Here is a 20477-nt window from a genome sequence, read left to right as displayed (position 1 = left end):
CTGAGGAAAGATGCTGTGAGCTCCTCCCCCTCCCCCCACCCCCAGCGCATTTCTTCCAGCTTCCCAGTAACAAGCCCCAGCTTGGGCTCCTTTGGGGCAAGACACAGCTTCGGGCCCAGGGGTGTTTGTGCAGGGAGGAGGTGGAAGTAGTTTCAGGAGCTTGATTCATTACAGCAGCAATCTCGGTCAAACAGGTTCCTGCAACCTCTCGGAGGCCTCTTTGTTCCATTGTTCCAGAAAGCCAGACAGGCCTCCCTGCAATCCTGGGAGGGGGAGGGGAGGGGTGGGAGCGGGCGGGGGAGGAAGCCCCCTGGAGTCTGGCCAGCAGGCTGCTGCGGATGGCGATCTCATCTCTGTTCACACAACACCAGGGATCCCATTCTGTTTGATTATAGCTTGTAAACCTTGGGCAACTGGCTTCCTTTGCTATTTTCTTCTCCAGGGGCTGAGGGGTGGCCAGAATCTGTGGAAAAAACCTGGAAGCATACTGGTATATATTTTTTTGGACGCAGACTAGATTTTCTTGAAGAGTTTTTCCAAATCTGCAAGTCAATGATAGGAAAACTGGGACATCAATGGACATTCAAAAAAATTAATTAAAAAAAGGGGGAAGGAAGCTTTCAGATAATTTGCAGCACAAATTTGTTTTTCATACAATGGAATATTATTTGGCCCTAAAAAGGAATGAATTATTGATACATACTACATACAGATGAATACTGAAAACATTATGCTGAGTGAAAGATGCCAAGCACAAAAGGCCACATATTACATGGTTCTATTTATATGAAATATCCAGAACAGTCAAATCCATAGAGACAGAAAGTACATTAAATGGCAGGGGGTGGGGGAGAAGGGAATAGGAATGGCTGCTAATGGGTATGGGATTTTTCTGAGGTGATGAAAATGTTCTGGAATTAGAGAGTGGTGATGTTTGCACAATTTTCTGAACATACTGAAACTGCTGAATTGCACACTTTAAAAAGGTGAATCTTATGGTATGTGGATTATATCTCAATTTTAAAAATTGCATGATAAAACATTTGGGTTTCAGCCTGTAAGAAACTATGGAGGCTGATAATATGTTACCAAAAAACAAAACAAAACCCAAAAAACTACTGGTCAGACAGTGATGAATTGGGCTCAGTCTCAGTCAGTCATCTGCCTATCTAATCATCTGCCCGCAGGCATTTATTGAGCACCTACTATGTGTCAAGGCATGGGCAAGAACCAGGTATATATTGATGAATGAGACAATCTGTCCCTCCTTCATGGTCTCCCTCTAGCTCATTGTGCCCTCTTGGGCAGCTTGTTGAACTTCTCTGACCCTTTGTTTCCTCACCTGTCCTTATGAATGTATAAGAGGCTGAGGTCCTAGGAAAATATGACACAGTTGTATCTTACCTGGAACAGTGGTTCCCAACCCCACGGTGCATCAGTACTTGCCTCAGAGCCCCGTGAACTGACAGGTGTCTGAAGGTCCTGTTTCAGTCAGCCCCAGGTGGCTTTGTGGCACTATCAGGTTGGGAATCCCTGCCCAGGCACCTCATAGTCCAAAGCCTGACTGCTTAGCCATCCTAAAGGAAGTTCTCTGCCTTCTCTGGTTGCATTCTGGATTGTCCCAGGTCTTCCAAAACACACTTCAGAATCACCACTTACACCTCCCTTTGGGGACCCTTTATTCACAGAGCACTGCTGAAGGGACCCGGCATTTTACCACCTGCAAAATTAATTTTTCCTGCACTTCACTTTCCACTGGTGTTAAAAGGAGTGAAACCAGGAAAAAGTTCCAAAATAAAACAAAATTACACATCTATTTATAGGATCATTTTGTACTTTAGAAATAAGCTGCTCGTTTTGCCTAGTTCCCATTATCTGGGGGAATATTTTCTATGAAGTTTCCTAAGTACAGACAATATTTTTCAGACCAAAGGGTACATGATTGTTATTTTAAGGTAGGATTGTGATTCACATAGGCTAGGTCACAACATTGGTAAATGAACTTTAAATGTGAACAGACGTTTACACACACACACACACACACACATCCTTAAAGCTAGGACGTTTTAATATCCTCAACCTCAGTACTTGGTGCTTCTTCCTAGTTGGGCAGGAAGGCAGAATGAGGTTCAACGTTCTGTTAGCTGTGTGCACATTTGAAAGTGGAGTCGTCCCCAACAGGCGACCACCAGGGGGCGCCCGATACCTTGCGGTTGCGAAAAACCGGAAGTGAAGGAAGAGAGGGTGAGGGCTGACAAAGGTGAGAGGTCAGTCAGGCTTAAGGTGCACAGGAGCAGACAGCAGGCTTCCTACCTGGATCACTCCTCTCCGCAAAGGCCACAATGTGGATCCCGTTCAAATCATCTTCCTATGGGAGAAAAGAATCAAAGTTACTCTCCTGGGTGGAGAGGTACCAAGGACAGACTCAGAGGCTGGAATGGAAATGGGAAGTGGTGGAGGGGGGTGGACGCAGGGGCACAGAAGAGCCGAGCAGGGCATGCATTCAGGACAGGAATACTGATGAGCCCCTGGGAGGAACGTGTGGTGTTTGATTAGTGGGTTTGCAAGACAGGAAAACACCAACTGCACACAGACATTAGCACTAAAGGGGCCTCACCCCGGTGGTCTGGTGGGTCCAGGAGAGCAGCAGTAAAAGGCAAAATGAGGAAGAATGTGAGTCTGGTTCATCAGGAGCTCTGAGGGCAACAAGCATTCTGGACACAGCTCAGTGAGCGCGCATGTCCGTCTGTGTTCTCAAGAATTCACCGCCAGCAAATATTATCAGCGATATACCAGATTATGGAAACTTCCGAATGCTGCTGACGGATCCTGAAGCTGTCCCCAAACAGGCAGCAGGCACGACTCTATGCGGTAAATTAGGATGTGGGTCTGTTTGGGTCACACGAGGATCATATGCAAGTGTAGTGCTTCTCTGTTAAGACATCTCTTATTGAAGAAGCAGAACCTGTGTGGTCAGTAGGGGACGCCTTGCTGACTGTGACCTCCAGGTTGTTTCCTTGGGGTCCTTTCTGCTCTGGAACCCAAGCTTGCCAAAGCAGGATAGGCCTCTAAAACATGTCATGAAAGTGGGAGGCTACAGGGAGAGTCTGGAATTTGGAGTTTAGGGAAGGTTGAGGGTGTGACAGTAAAAGTGTGTGTGGATGTGAAGGCTGGGACGAGGTAAAGAATCTAGAGAGAGTATTTCAAATCCATGGGCAAGCAAGTGGCAGTCCATGTTTCTATGTCCTGGGCAGAAAGGACCATATATATGTGCCTTGTGTCTCCTCTGCATTGATTATTCCTGCAGAAGGAGAAGTGGGAGCTTGGAGGGTCCCCTCTTTGAGAAATGTGATCCTCAGAAGACCTGGAGAGGAAGTTGTGTGAGAACGAGGCACCGGGGACAAATCCAAGTGAATGTGATTATCACTGACACCAGTAGAGGGATTCACTGGATGCCCTGAATGTGTCATATCAGAATCATCCTAGGGAAAAAAAAAAACTCCAGGCATCTCAACCCTCCCATGATCTCCGTTTCCATTTCAATTGATTTTAATGCTGGTGCAATCCTATCTAAATGCTAATTTTTTCCCCTTTGAGTTTGGAATGGACAGAAACCTCCAAATAGTCTAAGAGAGATTAAATGGAAAATATTATTATTAAAAACAAGAGAGTAGGCATTGCCATGGTCAGACTCTCTGGGGAATTGAATTTTACAGATAACGTGTGTGTGTGTGCACACGTGTGTGTGCATGAGTGTAGGTTTATTACACAAATCTGACAGCAACCAGAAGGGGAGTCTGAGGTTTCACTATTTTACATTTGCTATTATCGCCAGACAGAATATCCTGATCAGTTCTCATTAGGCTGCCCCGTGTCTCTGTCTCCTGCCATCAGTTGGAAGTACGCAGTGTTAATTCTGTTCATTTCTGTGTGCCCTTCTAGAATGCATTTGGAAATTGGTTTTAGAATTAAAAATCCATATTCGTTTGCTAAGAGGCTGCTTATAATACGGCTGTCACTCCGCAGGCCTGAGGTGGTCCCTGGATGGAGAGCCATACGTAACCCAAAGAAAGAGCCTCTCTCTTTGTGGGTCTCAAAGATTCAGCCCACAAACCTGTATTGAACACCTGCAAAGAGGCAGGCACTGCTCAGCGCCACGTGTTTTCAGTAATAACCTCACAGAGCAAGAATCCATGGACAAACCGGTAAGTCAGGGTTACTCAATGAGAATCCAATGTGCATGGGGGGAGGAAGAGCCGAGCTGACCATCCACAGGCCTGAGAACACCCCAGGGGCTTTCTCTGAACCCCACAGCCTTTGCTGCCCAGATCACCCATTTAGTCATCGCCTTGCCTTGGAAATAACCTTTTTTTTTTTGTGGTACACGGGCCTCTCACTGTAGTGGCCTCTCCCGTTGCGGAGCACAGGCTCCGGACGCGCAGGCTCAGCGGCCATGGCTCACGGGCCCAGCCGCTCCGCGGCACGCGGGATCCTCCCGGACCGGGGCACGAACCCGCGTCCCCTGCATCGGCAGGCGGACGCGCAACCACTGCGCCACCAGGGAAGCCCGGAAATAACCTTTTTAATTGCACAAATCTCTTCTCAACCAGATGGCAAGCTCTCTGAGGGAAGGCATTATGGCTTAAAATAATAATGATGATGAAAATGGAGACAATAATATTTGCCACCCTATGTATCAGTACTTTCTAAATACATTGTTTCTAAATCTCAAATCAAAGTCTTATTCCTATTCAATGCTTCAAGAATTAAGTGACTTACCTTAAGGCATGAGATGGTACGTGACATAACTGGGATTCAAGCCAGTTCTGTCTGGCCCCAAAGCCCACGCTCTTTCTCACTGAAGGGGTCCAGAATAAGCCACTGTGGCATAAAAACTATTTTGGCTGAAGGCATTTGAATTCCTGAAATCTTTTATCTGCCTAAAAGTAGAGCCTCCCCAAAGAACTTGTCATCACTCTAATTTTCTTTTCTCAGATAGACATCATCACAAAACTATCATATCTGCCATCTCTTCTCCTAAGGGCCCATTTTTCTTTCCAAAAAGTCATTTCGTTCTCCCAGAAGTGCTCCTCTGCCCCTACCCCCCCATTCCCCATTAAGATGGTATATAAGCCCCTCCTTGAATCACGTTTGTGAACTCGCATGCATAAATAGCTAATTAAATCTGTTTTTTTTTTTTTCTTGCCAATCTGTCTTTTGTCAGTTTAATTCGTAGGCCCTAAGAAATGAACCTAAGAGGGTAGAGGAAAGATTTTCCTCCCTGACATTACCAACAACAGCAGAATGGGCTCTGTAAATCTATTGTCTCTCCACAGGCTTTGCAGAAGATGTTGCAAACTCTGGCTCTTACTTAAGTTGAAAGAGGCCAAGAAGGGGCTTTTTTTTTTTTTTTTTTTTAATGCGGGCCTCTCACTGTTGTGGCCTCTCCCGTTGCGGAGCACAGGCTCCGGACACGCAGGCCCAGCGGCCATGGCTCTCGGGCCCAGCCGCTCCGCGGCACGCGGGGTCCTCCCGGACCGGGGCACGAACCCGCGTCCCCTGCATCGGCAGGCGAACTCCCAACCACTGCGCCACCAGGGAAGCCCTAAGAAGGGGCTTTTATACGAAGTGTCTGAGCACCAGATCCCCCAAAGAAGTGCAAATTTAGGAGTTACTTTGGTGAATACCTTACTCTAGATTCCCTAGCACTTTGTATGTCCCTTTGTCATAGCAACAAGCATACTGGGCTGGTGTTGTATTATTGTGACTGTTTCATCTACTCAACGTTGAATTCCTAAGGACAGGACAGCAAGGCTTATTTTTATAACCTCCGTACTTAGCACAATGTAATAGGTTCTTCTTCATGTTTATTGACTTAAAAAAAAAGAATATAGTGATAAAAATCTTACATACCTCTTGAAGAAAATTAGCAAATATTAGAGATACCAAGGAGAAATGAAACATCAATTACCCACCAATCAGATAAATTACCATTGTTCATATTTAACTCTGTTTCTTTCCAGTCTCGCTTGACTGTTTGCTCTCATGTTGAATGAAGAGATGCAAAGGAAAAAAAGAAGCAGTTAAAACTGCCAGACTCCCTAACTAAGGGGCAGTGAAGTGGTGTAGGGGCTCATCTGGAGGAGATCTCTGCCCCCCTCTGGGAGCTACTTTCCTATTTCAACCAAGGGAAGATTCTTTTAGAAAGAACTGCTGACTCCCATTTCTGTGGGCTTTTGCTAAGGACTCTGGCTGACCACTTGGCTAGGATGAAGAGCTGGTGGGAAGGTGGGGTCTCAAAAAGGAAGGACAGGTCAGCATTGGGTCTGGACCGCCCTGCTCTACCTTGACATTCTTTGAATATTCTAAATAAATAAATAAATAAATAAATAGCCGTCTGATTTTCACACAGCCAATATTACTAGGCATAATGTTTTTAGGAATAATAAGTTACGTGTTTTCTATGAGTTGCTGCTTTAAAAACCTGTAGAGTTTGGGAGAGAAGAAGGTCAATAGTTGCTTTAGCTCTACCTAGTTTTACTATTTTATTTAAATATCTTGCAATGTCTAAGGAAGTGGGTATTGAAGATAAAGACTTTTAAGTTCATGAGCTGGTCACTCTCCCCAACATGTGGGGGTTAAGTTGCTATGGCCAAGTAGCCCAGGAAGATGCTGCTTTGGAGGTGGGCACATGTGGATGGGTTGGGGATAGGCAGACTGATTTCTGCTCCTCCTTTTTCAGGATGTGAAGATAACCCTGGATGGCCTGTCTTGCCCTCCGTCCCTGGTTGGAGACTTGGATGAGGGGCTGACTAGGTCTGGCTAGGGCTTCTGGGGAATCATGTGGGTATTCCATGACGGGGTGTTGGAAAGGAGTAAACCAGTCTGGTTGCCCTTTTCTCTACCTGGTTAACTTCAATACACAGCCCTTTCCCAACTAGAAAACAATTGAATATATAATAATGTGAGCGATCACTGTTATCTTATAGTATAGCAAAAGCTGTAACTTACTAAGTGAAAAGAAAGCAGAGAATGGGTTCCAGTGAAGCCAGGTGGTGAACTTTCTTTCTGAACATCCACCTCCGACATGGGAGAGAGAGCATTTCTTCAGGGCATTGTGGAGGATTAGGGGTGTCTGTGATCAGAAGGAGGGGACAGGACATATCCCGCTATGGTGTGGTGGTTTTGGGTGTGATACTGCTATGTCAGTGAGGAAAGACCTGAGAGAAGGGTTCTACAATATTGCAGTGTCTCCCTTTCAGGAGCATAGAGACTTATCTCTTAAAAATGAACAAAATAAGAAGAAGTAAAGATAAAGGCATAGCAGAACAGAACAGTAATAATCACTCTTGATTTAAAATGGTACCTTGTGTCATGAAAGACAAAAACCAACAACCTCGGGGCTTCCCTGGTGGCGCAGTGGTTGAGGGTCCGCCTGCCGATGCAGGGGACGCGGGTTCGTGCCCCGGTCCAGGAGGATCCCACGTGCCGCCGAGCGGCTGGGCCCGTGAGCCGTGGCCGCTGAGCCTGCGCGTCCGGAGCCTGTGCTCCGCAATGGGAGAGGCCACAACAGTGAGAGGCCCGCGTACCACAAAAAAACAAAACAAAACAAAACAAAACAAAACAAAAAAACCAACAACCTCTTCCAGGTTAAAGGCAACTGAAGAAACATAACACCCAAACATAAGCCTGTGATCCAGGATTGGATCCTGGGCCAGGAAAAAACAAATGTTTTCTCTTGCTATAAAGGGTATTAGTGACAACTGGTCAATTTAAACGTGGAATTGTATTAGTATTAATTTCCTGATTTTGATAAGCATACTGTGATTATATAAGAGAAAGTTCTTGTTTTTAGACAACTTCTGAAGTATATAGGAGCAAAGGGGAATTGGGTCTGCTACTTATTCTCAGACAGTTCAGGAAAAAAATCTATATATCTATCAAGAGAGTGTGACAAAGCAAAAGGAGTAAAATGTTAACATTTGGGGAATCTGGGTAAAGAGATCATGGAATTCTTTGCACTATTTTTTATAAGTCTAAAATTGTTTTAAGTGAAAAGTGAAAATATTTTTAAAAGGAATATTATTTTCAAAGCACTGTTATATGCTTTTTGTTATTTTTAAATCTAATAATGAGACCTCCTAAAGGTTAAATTTTTGAAAGGTTTAAATGTTAGGAAAAGATGTTTCTATTGTGCTGTGTTGTTCTTCAATAGTCCATTCCTCTGGACCAGATCATTTGCCTTCGGTGTGAAATGTTTGTTCTACCTTCAGATATCCAAAGAAGTTACGTGGCAGTAAAACAGAAAGTGTCAAGTTACTCCACGGTTCTGTTCATCTGTCACTTTAGACTCTGAATTAGAGAGTAAATATATGCTTCCATGTTAATCCCTTTCTGCCCCCTCCCCGCAAGAATTTTGCCTTATGGGGACATGGCCCACTCTAGGAGGTATACTAGAGAAATGATATTTGGCTCCAGGTGGTCTAAATTTTAGTCCCAAGATCTAATGCTTATTAGTTATGTATCCGTGAGTAATTAATTTAATCTGTATGATTGTCAGTTTCCCCAAGAAGCTAAAATTATACTTGTTCTAGATCACTTTCTAGAACTGTTGAGAGATCCAAGTAAAAGGATGTGTGAAATGCTTTGAAAAATGCTCCATAGACTTTGGTTGTTACTGTTTACAGAATTTTGTATAAAGCTCGGGGTGGGGGGGCAGTGTATCTCCAAGGCCCTCTTTCTAATGCTATTTGACCCACCTTACATCTTGTCTGTGACACAGGCCTAGGGGACAGTCTGACTCAGCGTTTTCCAGTGCCTTGAGTTGATATTTACAAAAACAGCTACCATGCATTAATGGAGTACCCACTATGTCTGGGTTCTTCACACCTTTCATCCTTACAAAAAGCCTGATTTTAGATACAGAAATTAAAGCTCAGAAAGACCACGTGACTTGATTTAGGATGCAAAGCTACTAGGTGGCAGATTGTGGGCTTGAGCTCAAGTCTGTATGTAACTCATGGTCTGAGCTCCTTCTACCATGTGACCTTAGGTCTCTGGTGGCCAGTGAATGAAAGCCAGTAGAAACTCTAGGAAATGAACTCAGAGATAGAGTAATTTTGCCTACTGGCCAGCCCAGAAGAACTGGGTTGTAACTCAGTGTGATATTGTCCACATTTCAAATTCTCCACCATCCAGCCATCCACTCCAGGCAAATAAGACTTTGTTTGAGTTTTGGAACCCAAAGGGGGTATTCCTCCTGGGGAATGTACCCATCTCTACAAAGCAGAAAGAGTTTACCACTTTCTTACCCATGTTTCAAACATATCTTCTGGGCGCAAGCGACGTAGAGTGGGTCTGAAAAAAAAAAAAAAGATGAGCTTTCTTGAGTAGGGATTACCTTGGCTGACACCAAAGCCTCAGCACAGTGAAATGTAGAATGAGATGTTGGTCCATTTTCAAGAGTGTCTACGTACCTGTTTTCTCCCCTAAGGAGACAGAGCAGATTGACCCTGTTGTGTCACACACAGAGCTGGGCCTAAAGCTCTCAGCCTTTTCATGGGCCCATCTGATCCAAGGATTATAAAGTCTATTACAAATAATGGGTCAGAGGGCACGGAGTCAGCTCACTCCCAGGCCAAGAAGCCATTTCCCTCCTCACATACAGCTGCCACTCCTGAGAACCCAGAGCAGGCCCAGAATGAGGAGACCGAGGAGAGAAAACAGCCCAGAGCTACAGTTGTTTTATCACCAGGGTCATCCATCAAAAGCCCTTTAGGGATGTTCGGAGGAGCAGGTTGGATCTATCTTTTGCTCATGGTTTCATTTCTTTTTGAATGTTGACAAATACTGTTAGACATGTTGATATTTGTTCCTCCAAGTGCTGCATCCCTGTAGGGACCAAGCTGACTGGGTGATGGAAACATGATGCTCCAGGTTCAAGGAACCTATGTGAGTGTGTAGAGGGGAGCGTGGGTAGGTGAGAGGGTGAACCACCACCATATTCCATGTTCCAGTATTGTCCCTCCCTTAAGAGCTGGGGTCAGCAAACTACAGCTGGTGGGTCAAATCCAGCCAATGGCTCCTGTTTTTATAAATAAACTTCTTTTGGGACACAGCCACCCCCATTTGTTTACATATGGCTTGTGACTGCTTGCACACTATAACAGCAGAATTGAGTATTTGCAAGAGAGAGCATCTGGCCCATAGAGCCTGAAATATTTATTATCTGGCCCTTTGTAGAAAAAGCTTGCTGATCCATGCTAGAGCTGCTGGTATCAACTATTCCTCTCCCAGAAGTTCTATGCATAAAATGTTCATCCTTGACTAAGTTACTCAACTACCCTGAGCCCAATTCCTTGATCTGTAAAATTAGGATGATAATAATTACCCCATAATGTTGAAGAGTAGGTAAAATAGTTTCCAAAAGCACCTAGTATAGTACTTTAGGAGGCTGTCACTAAATCACTATCATTATCATTGAAGAATTTATTTACATCCTATGTATGAGGTGATTTCCTCACTGCAGGGAGGTGCTCTAACCTTGTTTGCAAGTGTAGACCCATATTCAGAAAATATAGCAACATCCCTGCCACTGATCAATGACCAACAAAGCCACACTACTGAGTTCAGTTCTGCTGGTTTACTAACTCCAGGTTGTTGCCCTTGGGGGTCCTTAATGGTAGGACTGAGAGGCTTTTCTCCATCTCCCAGGCCCTGGATCCCCCCTGCCCCCACCCCTGCATGCCATCTGGGACACCTTTGGTGCTCCTTCACAAACTCCACAAGCTCCTCTTCTGTGTAGGGTTTGTCAGGGATGGCAATGGGCTCGTCCATAAATGGCTCATAGAAGTCGACCTCATTCATCTTCAAGGACAATTTCTTTGCAACCTGTAACAGTTAGAAGTAAGACAATAGCTTCCTTGAACACTAGTCTAGAGTAGCAATGGGTTGTCCAGCTACAAGTGTGTGCGTTCTCTGCAAAAGACATGAAAGTGTATGCATGGTTTTAACTTAAACATTGAAATGATAGGAACTCATCACCTAACTCATCAGTCCACCTGGCTGGACCGATCTACTTTTGTGATCAAAGGACAGATAGAAAAAAACTTCTCTGGCAAATGAGATCCAATCAAGGCCAGAGAGCAGTCAGAATGAAAGGTGGGAAATTTAATTCCATCATCACCATCACTCTACTGTATTTGCCAGGGGCTGGAGGAGGAAGCAAATGTCAACAGATCTTGTTCAGTGTCCTGGGATGTATGGATTCAATTGAATCAGTTTTGATAGAACAGGCAATTGACAGAAACCATTTAAAGCATACAGGTACTCAGAATCAGAGGCCAACCCAGTAATCTGTCCTCGATCAGCTCATAAACCCTAATTGCTATTTTGGTTGAAGCATTGGCCCAAGGGTTGTCTCTCAGTCCTGGGCTTGTTTTATGGTTTCTCAGGCTCTGGGAACTGCCTGGCTAGTTACCTGTCAGAAGGTGACCCACCATCCTGGTTTGTCCAGAGTGGAGGGGTTTCCCAGGATTCAGACTTTCAGCGCTAACACTGGGATAGTACCCAGCAAGCGGGGATGAGTTGCTCACGCTGTACCAAATAAAAAGCATGGGGAGCCAGCCCATAGCCTGGGAGCCATCTGCACTCTTCATTAACGTGGCCACGTGGTCTGGTCAGGGCAGAATGGTTGCTGTGTTCGCCTGCAGAGCTGCTGAACTCTCATCTCCTTTTGTGAAATGATTTGAGAGGCCTGGAATGTGCAACGCTCAGTAGAAAACCAAATGCCATTTTTTTCGAGTTCAAAGCTGTGGTCCAAGAAAGCACAGGGATGAACAGTGGTTCCCTTGAAAATAAAGAGGAATTGCCTAAGAGCTGACACCCTGTGGTGGTAACCAACAGTGTGGAGGCCCAGGGCAGCTGTGACTAATTGGGGAGGGGAGAAACTGGGTGTTACATAAGCTATTACACAAGGAGGTCCATTCTGAGCACACACTGGTATCCCTACGGATTTGTCGTCAATTGGTATTCATTCCAGGTCACTATATTCCAAAAGACATTTCTTAAGGACTTAAGGGAAAGAAATACAAACATCCTACTCAGAGCTAACGAACAAGCTGTGTTAAGAGCCGCAGTCAAAGAGATTTCATGGTCATGTTGATTTGGTTTTAAAGGACAAGAAGGTGTGGGGTTTTTTTCCTTACTTTTTTCCCTCTTCAGTGGGGTGGGGGTGAGGAATGTGTTTGGAGGAAGGGAGGAAAGAGCACCTCTACAGCCACTGTTTGGGTTTACACACAGTTCTTCACAAAGCTGGGCCCATCATAGAATGGGCTTGAAAATGACATTGGATTCTGGTTTTCTGAGTTCACTTACTACATATTTTAGGAACCAGAAAACTGTGCTAATATGAAGTAGGAAGTGAGCAGATGAGCAAAACCTAATAATAGCAAACATATGGAGTGCTTACTATGTGCCAGGCACTGCTGCAAAATGTTTTCAGTTGATTACTTTATGAATCCCCACTTTGACTGTATGAGGTAAGAACTATTATTATACTTATTTTACAAATGACAAACCTGAGGCACAATTTGAGTATGCAATTTGTCAAGCACAGTGTTCTCAACTAACAATTTGCCTCCGTTCCAACTTTCCTTTCATCTGAAAATTACCTTCTTCTTGACACTGTACAGAAAGGAATTTATGTCCCTTTAAGTATTGCCTTGACACTGCGCATGTCACAGTGAGAGGTTTCCTTCTTCCTCTTGTAACATGCTCTCATCAGTTCATCCCTAGCACAGTCTGCTAGAACGAAGGCTTTCTGAAGGTGAAAAGGAGCTCATCAGACCCTCCGTTGAGGTAAGCAGTGGAGAGGCACCTATGCACGTGAGTGTGCATGTGTATATGTGTGTGTATGTTAGGGTCTGTAGTGTAAGACCATGAATGTAAAGTTGGATTATGATGTTCGTAAGTTTAAGTCTTTGGAACCCTGAGCAAAATTTTCCAGAGACCTGTTCACTATATCCCCATCATTACCATAGAATTTCCTCATTTTGAATCTCAGAGAATTCCTTTCTTCCATTCTTTTAATTGTATCTTGGATGGTAAAGACTGAAGGAGATTTGATTGATTGAGGCATTGATTCTTTCATTCCTTCAATAAACATTTAGTGGGGTCTACTATATCCAAGGTTCTGTTCTGGGAGGAGACCTGTTTCATGGAGGGTAAGAATGGATTTTACTATTAAAAACTCAAGAGGTCCATATAATGAATTCTTTTGTGCTTAAATAAAAAATAGTTGGAATGGAGTATGCCAAAGACAAGAAAGTTACAAAGTACAATTTTTTTAACATTTGCATGTGTATGAATTCTGATAACAGATGTTTTTCTACAAGTTAGCAAGCCATTTTGGTTGTTGCAGATGAAAACAACTCAATGAATTTGGGTCTTCTCCACATCTGTCTTGCCCATCAACTTTGTTTAGAGAATCACAGCTTCTTTTGGACCAATATGGTTCACAAAATGATTTTGCTTCTCACTGTTCACTCCGAGAAAAGAACAGGCCAGTGGGAGATAGCATGAGATGATTAGAACTGACATTTTTCAGGCTGTGAGGTGCCATAGAGTGGACACCATCCTTAGCCCTCTGACTCTTGCTTCATTTGCTTCAGGGAGGTTAGGCCCTTGTGTGGCTTGATATAGGATCAAGATCCATAGATCAGTGCTGGTCCCAAACCTGTGTGCCAGGTAAAATCTCTCAGGGAGCTTTTAGAAAAATGCATATTTCTGGGCCCGGTCGCAATGCTAGAAAAATCCAAATTTCCAAGATGGGACTCAAGAATCCTTGCTTTTAAAAGCTCCTTGGGGCATACCAATATGGACAGTGGTTGGAAACTACTAAACTCCCAAATCTACGTCAGCAGCCCTGATATCTCATTCTCTTTACAGTTCTCCAACTCATATAATACATTTAATATAATATATTTATTGGTTTGTTTACTTACTTTCTGTCTTCCCATCTTTTCCTTTCCCAGACCTTTCCCACCACTCCCATATACTAAACTCTAAATTCTACAAGGATAGGAATCTGTTTTGCTCAATGTTGTGTCCCTGGCATCTGGAAGGGTGCCTGGCACATAACAGGCACTCAATAAATGCTTGCTAAGTGAGTGAATGAATCAATAAGTGAAAGATCCTTCCAGTTGAATGTCTTCCCAGCTTGTAGAGATTACAGCTCATCACCCCATCTTATGTTCCTATATATAGATTCTTCTTCTAGATTTCCTAATGTTTTCAGTAGCTTTACAATCTTTGCTGTCTTGAAGCAGAGACTTGCGATCTTAAGTTATTTGTGTGTCTTCTCTCGTCTTTCTCTCCTTCATCTCAACAGTGGCCAGGTCCTCTAGTCATCTCAACCTCTGCCAGTTAGTTTTTCACCTTTGGGACTGTATTAGGGCTTCCCGGGCCCTTGCCTCTCTGACTTCAAACGTCTATAAAGCACCTCCCCTTCCCCAGGTCCCTCTGGGATTCCCTAGGATGTCTCACAACCAGGTCCTTCCACACACTAGCACCCCCTGCTGGACACCACTGAGGCTTGGACTGGGGGCAGCCATGCCTTCTGGACCCCACCATTTCCCCCACTCTGCAACTGATGAGTACAAGTTCTCAAGTCCCAAATGGCATGATCCGGTCCGCTCAGTGAAAGAGCTCTTCCTTCTGTGTTCTGTATAGAGGTAGAGAGTGCATCTTTCTCTTTATAAATGTTATAAAATCCCACAAGGCTATATGAACAAGGGCACTTATGACTCAGTGTCTTACAGAGTTTTCAGTGAAGAGCTTCTGAGTTTTTAATTATAGCCTGACCTCACCTTCTTCATGGGCCACAGATAGGAAGCCATATGGTTGGGCCGGGAGGCACATCTAAAAACAGACACTACCCTGAACTCAGCATTGGACCACCCTTCTAAGAACTGAGGCTTTCTTGCTTGGCCTGGTTTGCCTGCCTGACTCTCTTTCCTCAGATGAGTTCTTACCCAGGAGCTACCTTATTCACTCCTGGCCCATCATAACCAAACGCCAGCGATGAATTTACTTTAGGCTTCTCTGGACCTCCCCTTCTCAACTAATATCCCCTCTCAACCTCCATCCTCCTGGGCTTAGATGACTGCCTCTTCTTAACAATAGTACTGGCTAACATTTACTAAATGCTTACTATGTGCCAGGTGGCAGCTAATCATTTGACATGTAGTGTTTCTTTCTCTGGGGTGCAGTAGTACAGAGCAGTTGACTTTGAAGTCAGGCTGACCTACTCACTGTGTGACCCTGAGCAAATCACAAATCACTTCATCTCTTGGTGCCTTGGTTTCAGCTTCTGTAGACTGAGAATCCTAATCCCTCTTATACAGGGGCGTTGAGAGGATAAAATGAGAAAACCTATGTAAAGCTCTTAGCACAAAGCCTGACACATAAAAAGTACTTAATAAATGATAGTTATTATTCCCTTTGATATTCTTTTTTTTTTTAAGAAGATGTTGGGGATAGGAGTTTATTAATTTGTTTATTTATTTTTGCTGTGTTGGGTCTTCGTTTCTGTGCGAGGGCTTTCTCTAGTTGTGGCAAGCGGGGGCCACTCTTCATCACTGTGCGCGAGCCTCTCACTATCGCGGTCTCTCGTTGCAGAGCACAGGCTCCAGACGCGCAGGCTCAGTAGTTGTGGCTCACGGGCCTAGTTGCTCCGCTGCATGTGGGATCCTCCCAGACCAGGGCTCGAACCCATGTCCCCTGCATTAGCAGGCAGATTCTCAACCACTGCGCCACCAGGGAAGCCCCCCTTTGATATTCTTGTTCAAGCTCTCTCCCAACTCTAATCCAAACAATTAGGGTAAACTTTCTTCAAGTTTAGATTACATTACTTAGACTGTAGAGCTCCCTTCTGGATTATAGGCCTGTAGACTGGGGTCAGATCCATAGAAGTGGTTATGTCTATATATTTAATGCAATCTCTTTTCACCATACTCCTTCCCTGCTCCAGCACCTACAGGCTTCCTCTTGTTTTTCACAGAAAACTTGAACTCCTCAAAGTATCAAGGCCCATGAGCACTGTTCATCAATGCCTTACTCCTCAGTAGGAGTAACTTTTACCTTTTTTACTTTCAACTTTTACCAGTTGGATTTGATCAGGACTTAGTTTGTCCTAGATTTATTTGTTCTAGTAAACGTTGTGATTTAGGGCTTTAGTTGGGATACGTATGTGTAGGAGGGTGTGTATGTAAGTTTGAATGTATGTGTACTGGGAGTGTTATATATGTGTGGGTGTGAGTGTGATTGTGTGAGGAGGTATGTGTTATGCTTGTATGTTGTGTGAGTGTGTATACTGTGTGTGGTTATATGGGTGTTGTGTATGTGTGTTCTGTGTGTGTGGTGTGGATGTGAGTATGAATGTGGGTGTGTGGGTGTGCATCCTGAATCTCAAGGGCAGATACAGAGTCTTCTACTTAATGGTGTGGTACAGAAGAAATGGCATGAGTTTTAGGTAAAGATTGTCCTAAACTGTGATCTCAGCACTACTACTAATTCGCTGGAGACCTTGGATACTACTTAACCTTTCTAAATCTTTTTTCTCATCTGGGAAACAGGGTATTTTACTTTTCAGAGTTGTTTTGGAGTTGTTTAAAGGATTAGAAATAGTATAGATGCAATATATCAAATTGTGCCCAACACACAGAAAATACTCAATAAGTAGCCATTGTAGTAGTAACTGGAGCCAGAGTGGAGTACTCCAACCTTAGTAGACCCCAAATAAATTACCCATTGATTCAAGATCCCTCTATCTCTGCTGTTCTTTGGCTTAAAAAAGAACGTGCCACATCCAGAAAATATAGATCCATTGAATTATAGACAAGTACATCAATAGCTTCTCCTGAGGATGAAAGTAACTTTCTGAAGCACCAGGGCTTCAGATGCTCAGTGCTCCTCCCCACTTCATCCCCCATCCTAACCCATTAGAGGGGGAAGTATGCAACCCCAGGAAGGCAGAGGATGGCCCCAAACAAAAAGGAAGCAGTGACCAGTGTCCTGGCACACTCTGGGCTCACACACTTCCCATTCTTAGTGTTGAAGGTGATAAAGAGTGGTTCATCTCTCTTTATTGGATGCTTTCAGAAATACCCTTATATAGCTTTTGAATTAATCATCTTCATACTCATCTCCTATTCACTGCCATATTTCTAACACTTCTGGAGAAAGTGTTAATGGATGGAGGATGGTTAATGTGGCCAAAAGAAAAGTGGTGGGAAGTTCAATCTTTAAAGCGGTTAAATTGGGGTTTCATTGGTACTTACCCCTTTGTCGAAAGTAGCAAAAAATTTGATGTACGGCTGGAAATGTTCAGCTGCCTCTTCAAAAGCCTTGTAATCTAAGAGGAAGAAGATAAAAGGGAGAGACATTTTCAAGATACACACTGCATCAGAAATTTCTCTTTTTAAATAACGTAGAGAAAGTGGGAAACCAATTAATTCTGATTGGATAGTTATTTAGTAGCCATTATTTAGATAGATAATTATTTGATACTATTTTAAACCCCAAGGAATTTGGACTGACTGGCATTCTATCACCCAAAAGAGGAACTCTTTATCACACTTTGATGTGTTTTAGGAAATTGGGTGACAGAAAGGAGAAAACAGAGGAAACCAAGAGAGGACGAGGGAGAGAAAAACCAAAAGAAATTTTTTCACTCAAACTCACTGCTAGTTACGTGTGCCCTCTAAAGAGTACTGCTGTGTAAGTGAGCACTGAGTAAGAAGAAAACCCACTTAGTATGCAAAGCAACTCAATCAAAAATGACATCACAGAAGAATTTTAAACTTCTTGACAGGAGTACTTCTTTGGGTATCTCCTAGTTTTTCTTTCCCTCTTTTTAAGTTTTCGTTTTTCATTCTGATCTCCTGCGAGATGACTTAAAATTAACCAAGCCCAGGGACTTCCCTGGTGGTCCAGTGGTAAAGACTCCACCTCGCAATGTAGGGGACATGGGTTCAATCCCTGGTCAGGGGACTAAGATCCCACATGACGCGGGGCAACTAAGCTCGCTCGCCACAACCACTGAGATAGCACACCTCAGCTAGAGACCTCATGCCCCAAACTACAGATCCCACGCACTCTGGAACCCACACACCACAACTACAGAGCCCACATGCCCTGGAGCCTGCGTGCCACAACCAGAGAAGAGAAAACCTGCACGCCACAGCTAGAGAAAAGCCCGTGCACCGCAACGAAGAGCCCGAGTGCCACAACAAAGATCCCGCGTGCCGCAACTAATACGATGCAGACAAAAATATATATATATATATATATATATATTAACCAAGCCCTTGCTTGATTCTGGCCCCAAACTTGAATCTAAACTGGTCAGGATAAGCATGAGACCACATGAGTGTGGCCATGCTGTGCCTCACTACAGCTAGACAGTTATTGTTTGGTAAAGACATTCGTATTCCTGTCTGATATGTGAGGGTGATGGTAATGGTGTTGGTGTTGGTGGTTGTTCTGCATAAAGTCTATAATCCTGAGAGTCAATAATCCTATGATTCATTCTTAACAAGATTACCTTTTTTTCCATTTCATGGAATTTCATATCTCTTAATCATCAGAGGCATAAACTTTAGCTAGAATCCCAGGAGCAGGCAGAATTTTCTAATATTCAATGAAAAACATTTCAAGAATCATGCTGACTCAGGGGACACCAAGACAGTAAGACAAGGACACTGATCTCAAAGGCTCACAGCCAAGGAGGGTTATGGGCCCTTAAAGAACCACAATGAAAGTGATAGCTGCTAGAATAGAGGAAAGCATAATAGGCACAGGCAAGACAGGGGTTGAAAAATTTACAAGAACAGCTGTACAAACTGATACACGTTTACACAAACTCATTCCTCATAAAAGTAGTTGGGTCGTCAGAAAATATATCATAAAACCTGAGAGTTGGGGTAGAGGATTAGGTGGAGGGGAAGAAGGTGGGTGAGAGATTTGGAGAATGAATAGAGAGAAAGTGGGAGAGTATAGAAAGTGGAGTGGTTATAGCCGTACCTAAGTTATTTACGTCTCTCTAAGGCAGCAGTGGGCTCCATCAGAATCCTCTGTCCCCTCTTCCCAGACCCCCTGTTCAGGGTGAACCTCTCCCCACCTCCATGAACCCCTATCCTCACAGAAAGAATGGCCCTGATCTGTGTCCAGAGATCTCTCTTCTTCACTTGAGGAGCCAATCTACATCCCTTTTAAGATGAAGAACGGTAGAGAAAGGTAATTCACCAAGTTGGTGCTTCAAACTGTGGTTGAGCCTTTAGCCTTGCCCAAACAACAGCTTTCTTCCAGGAAACCCAGTCTAGCCTTCTGCTCTATTTGATCTCATGTGATTCCTTAGATTTTTCCTGCCCTCACGTCCTGTTTTTGTTTGTTAGTTTGTTTTTTGTTTTTGTTTTGTTTTGTTTTGATTAATTTTTATTGGAGTATAGTTGCTTTACAATGTTGTGTTAGTTTCTGCTGTACAGCGAAGTGAATCAGCTATACCTATACATATATCCCCTCTTTTTTGGATTTCCTTCCCATTTAGGTCACTACAGAGCATTGAATAGAGTGCCCTGTGCCATAGAGTAGGTTCTCGTCAGTTATCTATTTTATACATAGTAGTGTATATATGTCAGTCTCAATCTCCCAGTTCATCCCACCACCCCACTTCCCTCCTGGTATCCATACATCCGTTCTCTACATCTGTGTCTCTATTTCTGCTTTGTAAATAAGTTCATCTGTATCATTTTTCTAGATTCCACATATAAGTGATATTATACAATATCTCCTCTTTCCCCTCTGGAATGGGCTCCTGAACATCCAGCCTTCAACCTCCAGCTTATTGCAGACATGTCTTAGCATTTTCTCACCTTTCTTGCCCATCCCTCCGGGTTTTCCGTACTGGGTATTGACCCTTTAGCTCCACATTTCCCCCAGTTTGGCATTCCTAACCATCAGCTGAATTCCCCTAAGAAGTTCTTGTCACGCTCACTCAACGCTAGCATCCATAGCTACATGCTCAAGCTGGAGATGGACATTCATGCCCAACCTCCCTGGAAGATGTAGCCTCCCAGTTCTTCCAGGTCCTTTCTAATCTGGTACCAAATCTCTTAGGCATCCTTTTCCGCTAAGACTATTCCAGTCTACTTATGTTTTAAATCTTTCCAGTTTCTCCACTGTCTCTCCATTGTTCTTGCTCTATAAAAAAGCTTGGGACCATTTGCAAAGCCAATGCCTTCTGTGCCATTAAACTTTCTTGAGCAATCACCCTCAAACTACAGCAGAAATATAGGACTCTCAACAACTGCTTCCCTGGGTGCCTTATCCACTCCTACCTTCCCCACCCACTGACCTTGGCCTCTTTCGAAAGGCAAGAAGAAACAGACAGAGAGACGGGGTTGCCTAGTAGAACATCC

General features: G+C 43.8%; 1 protein-coding gene across 1 annotated transcript in view; it reads right to left on the bottom strand.

Moving 5' to 3' along the window:
• The window catches only part of CASQ2 (calsequestrin 2), a 64696-nt gene that overhangs the window by 13364 nt on the left and 30855 nt on the right, over positions 1-20477 (bottom strand). The window contains exons 5-8 of the mRNA XM_007101665.2: positions 17340-17413; positions 10760-10890; positions 9312-9357; positions 2314-2368 (exon numbers count right to left, since the gene is read on the bottom strand). Coding sequence (XP_007101727.1) covers positions 2314-2368; positions 9312-9357; positions 10760-10890; positions 17340-17413 — 306 coding nt within the window. The remainder of the gene's footprint in view (positions 1-2313; positions 2369-9311; positions 9358-10759; positions 10891-17339; positions 17414-20477) is intronic.

This window comes from Physeter macrocephalus, chromosome 4, assembly GCF_002837175.3.
Source record: "Physeter macrocephalus isolate SW-GA chromosome 4, ASM283717v5, whole genome shotgun sequence".
NCBI lineage: Eukaryota > Metazoa > Chordata > Mammalia > Artiodactyla > Physeteridae > Physeter > Physeter macrocephalus.
The sequence above is the reverse complement of the archived record's forward strand: the minus strand, read 5'-3'. Positions and strand labels throughout refer to the sequence as shown.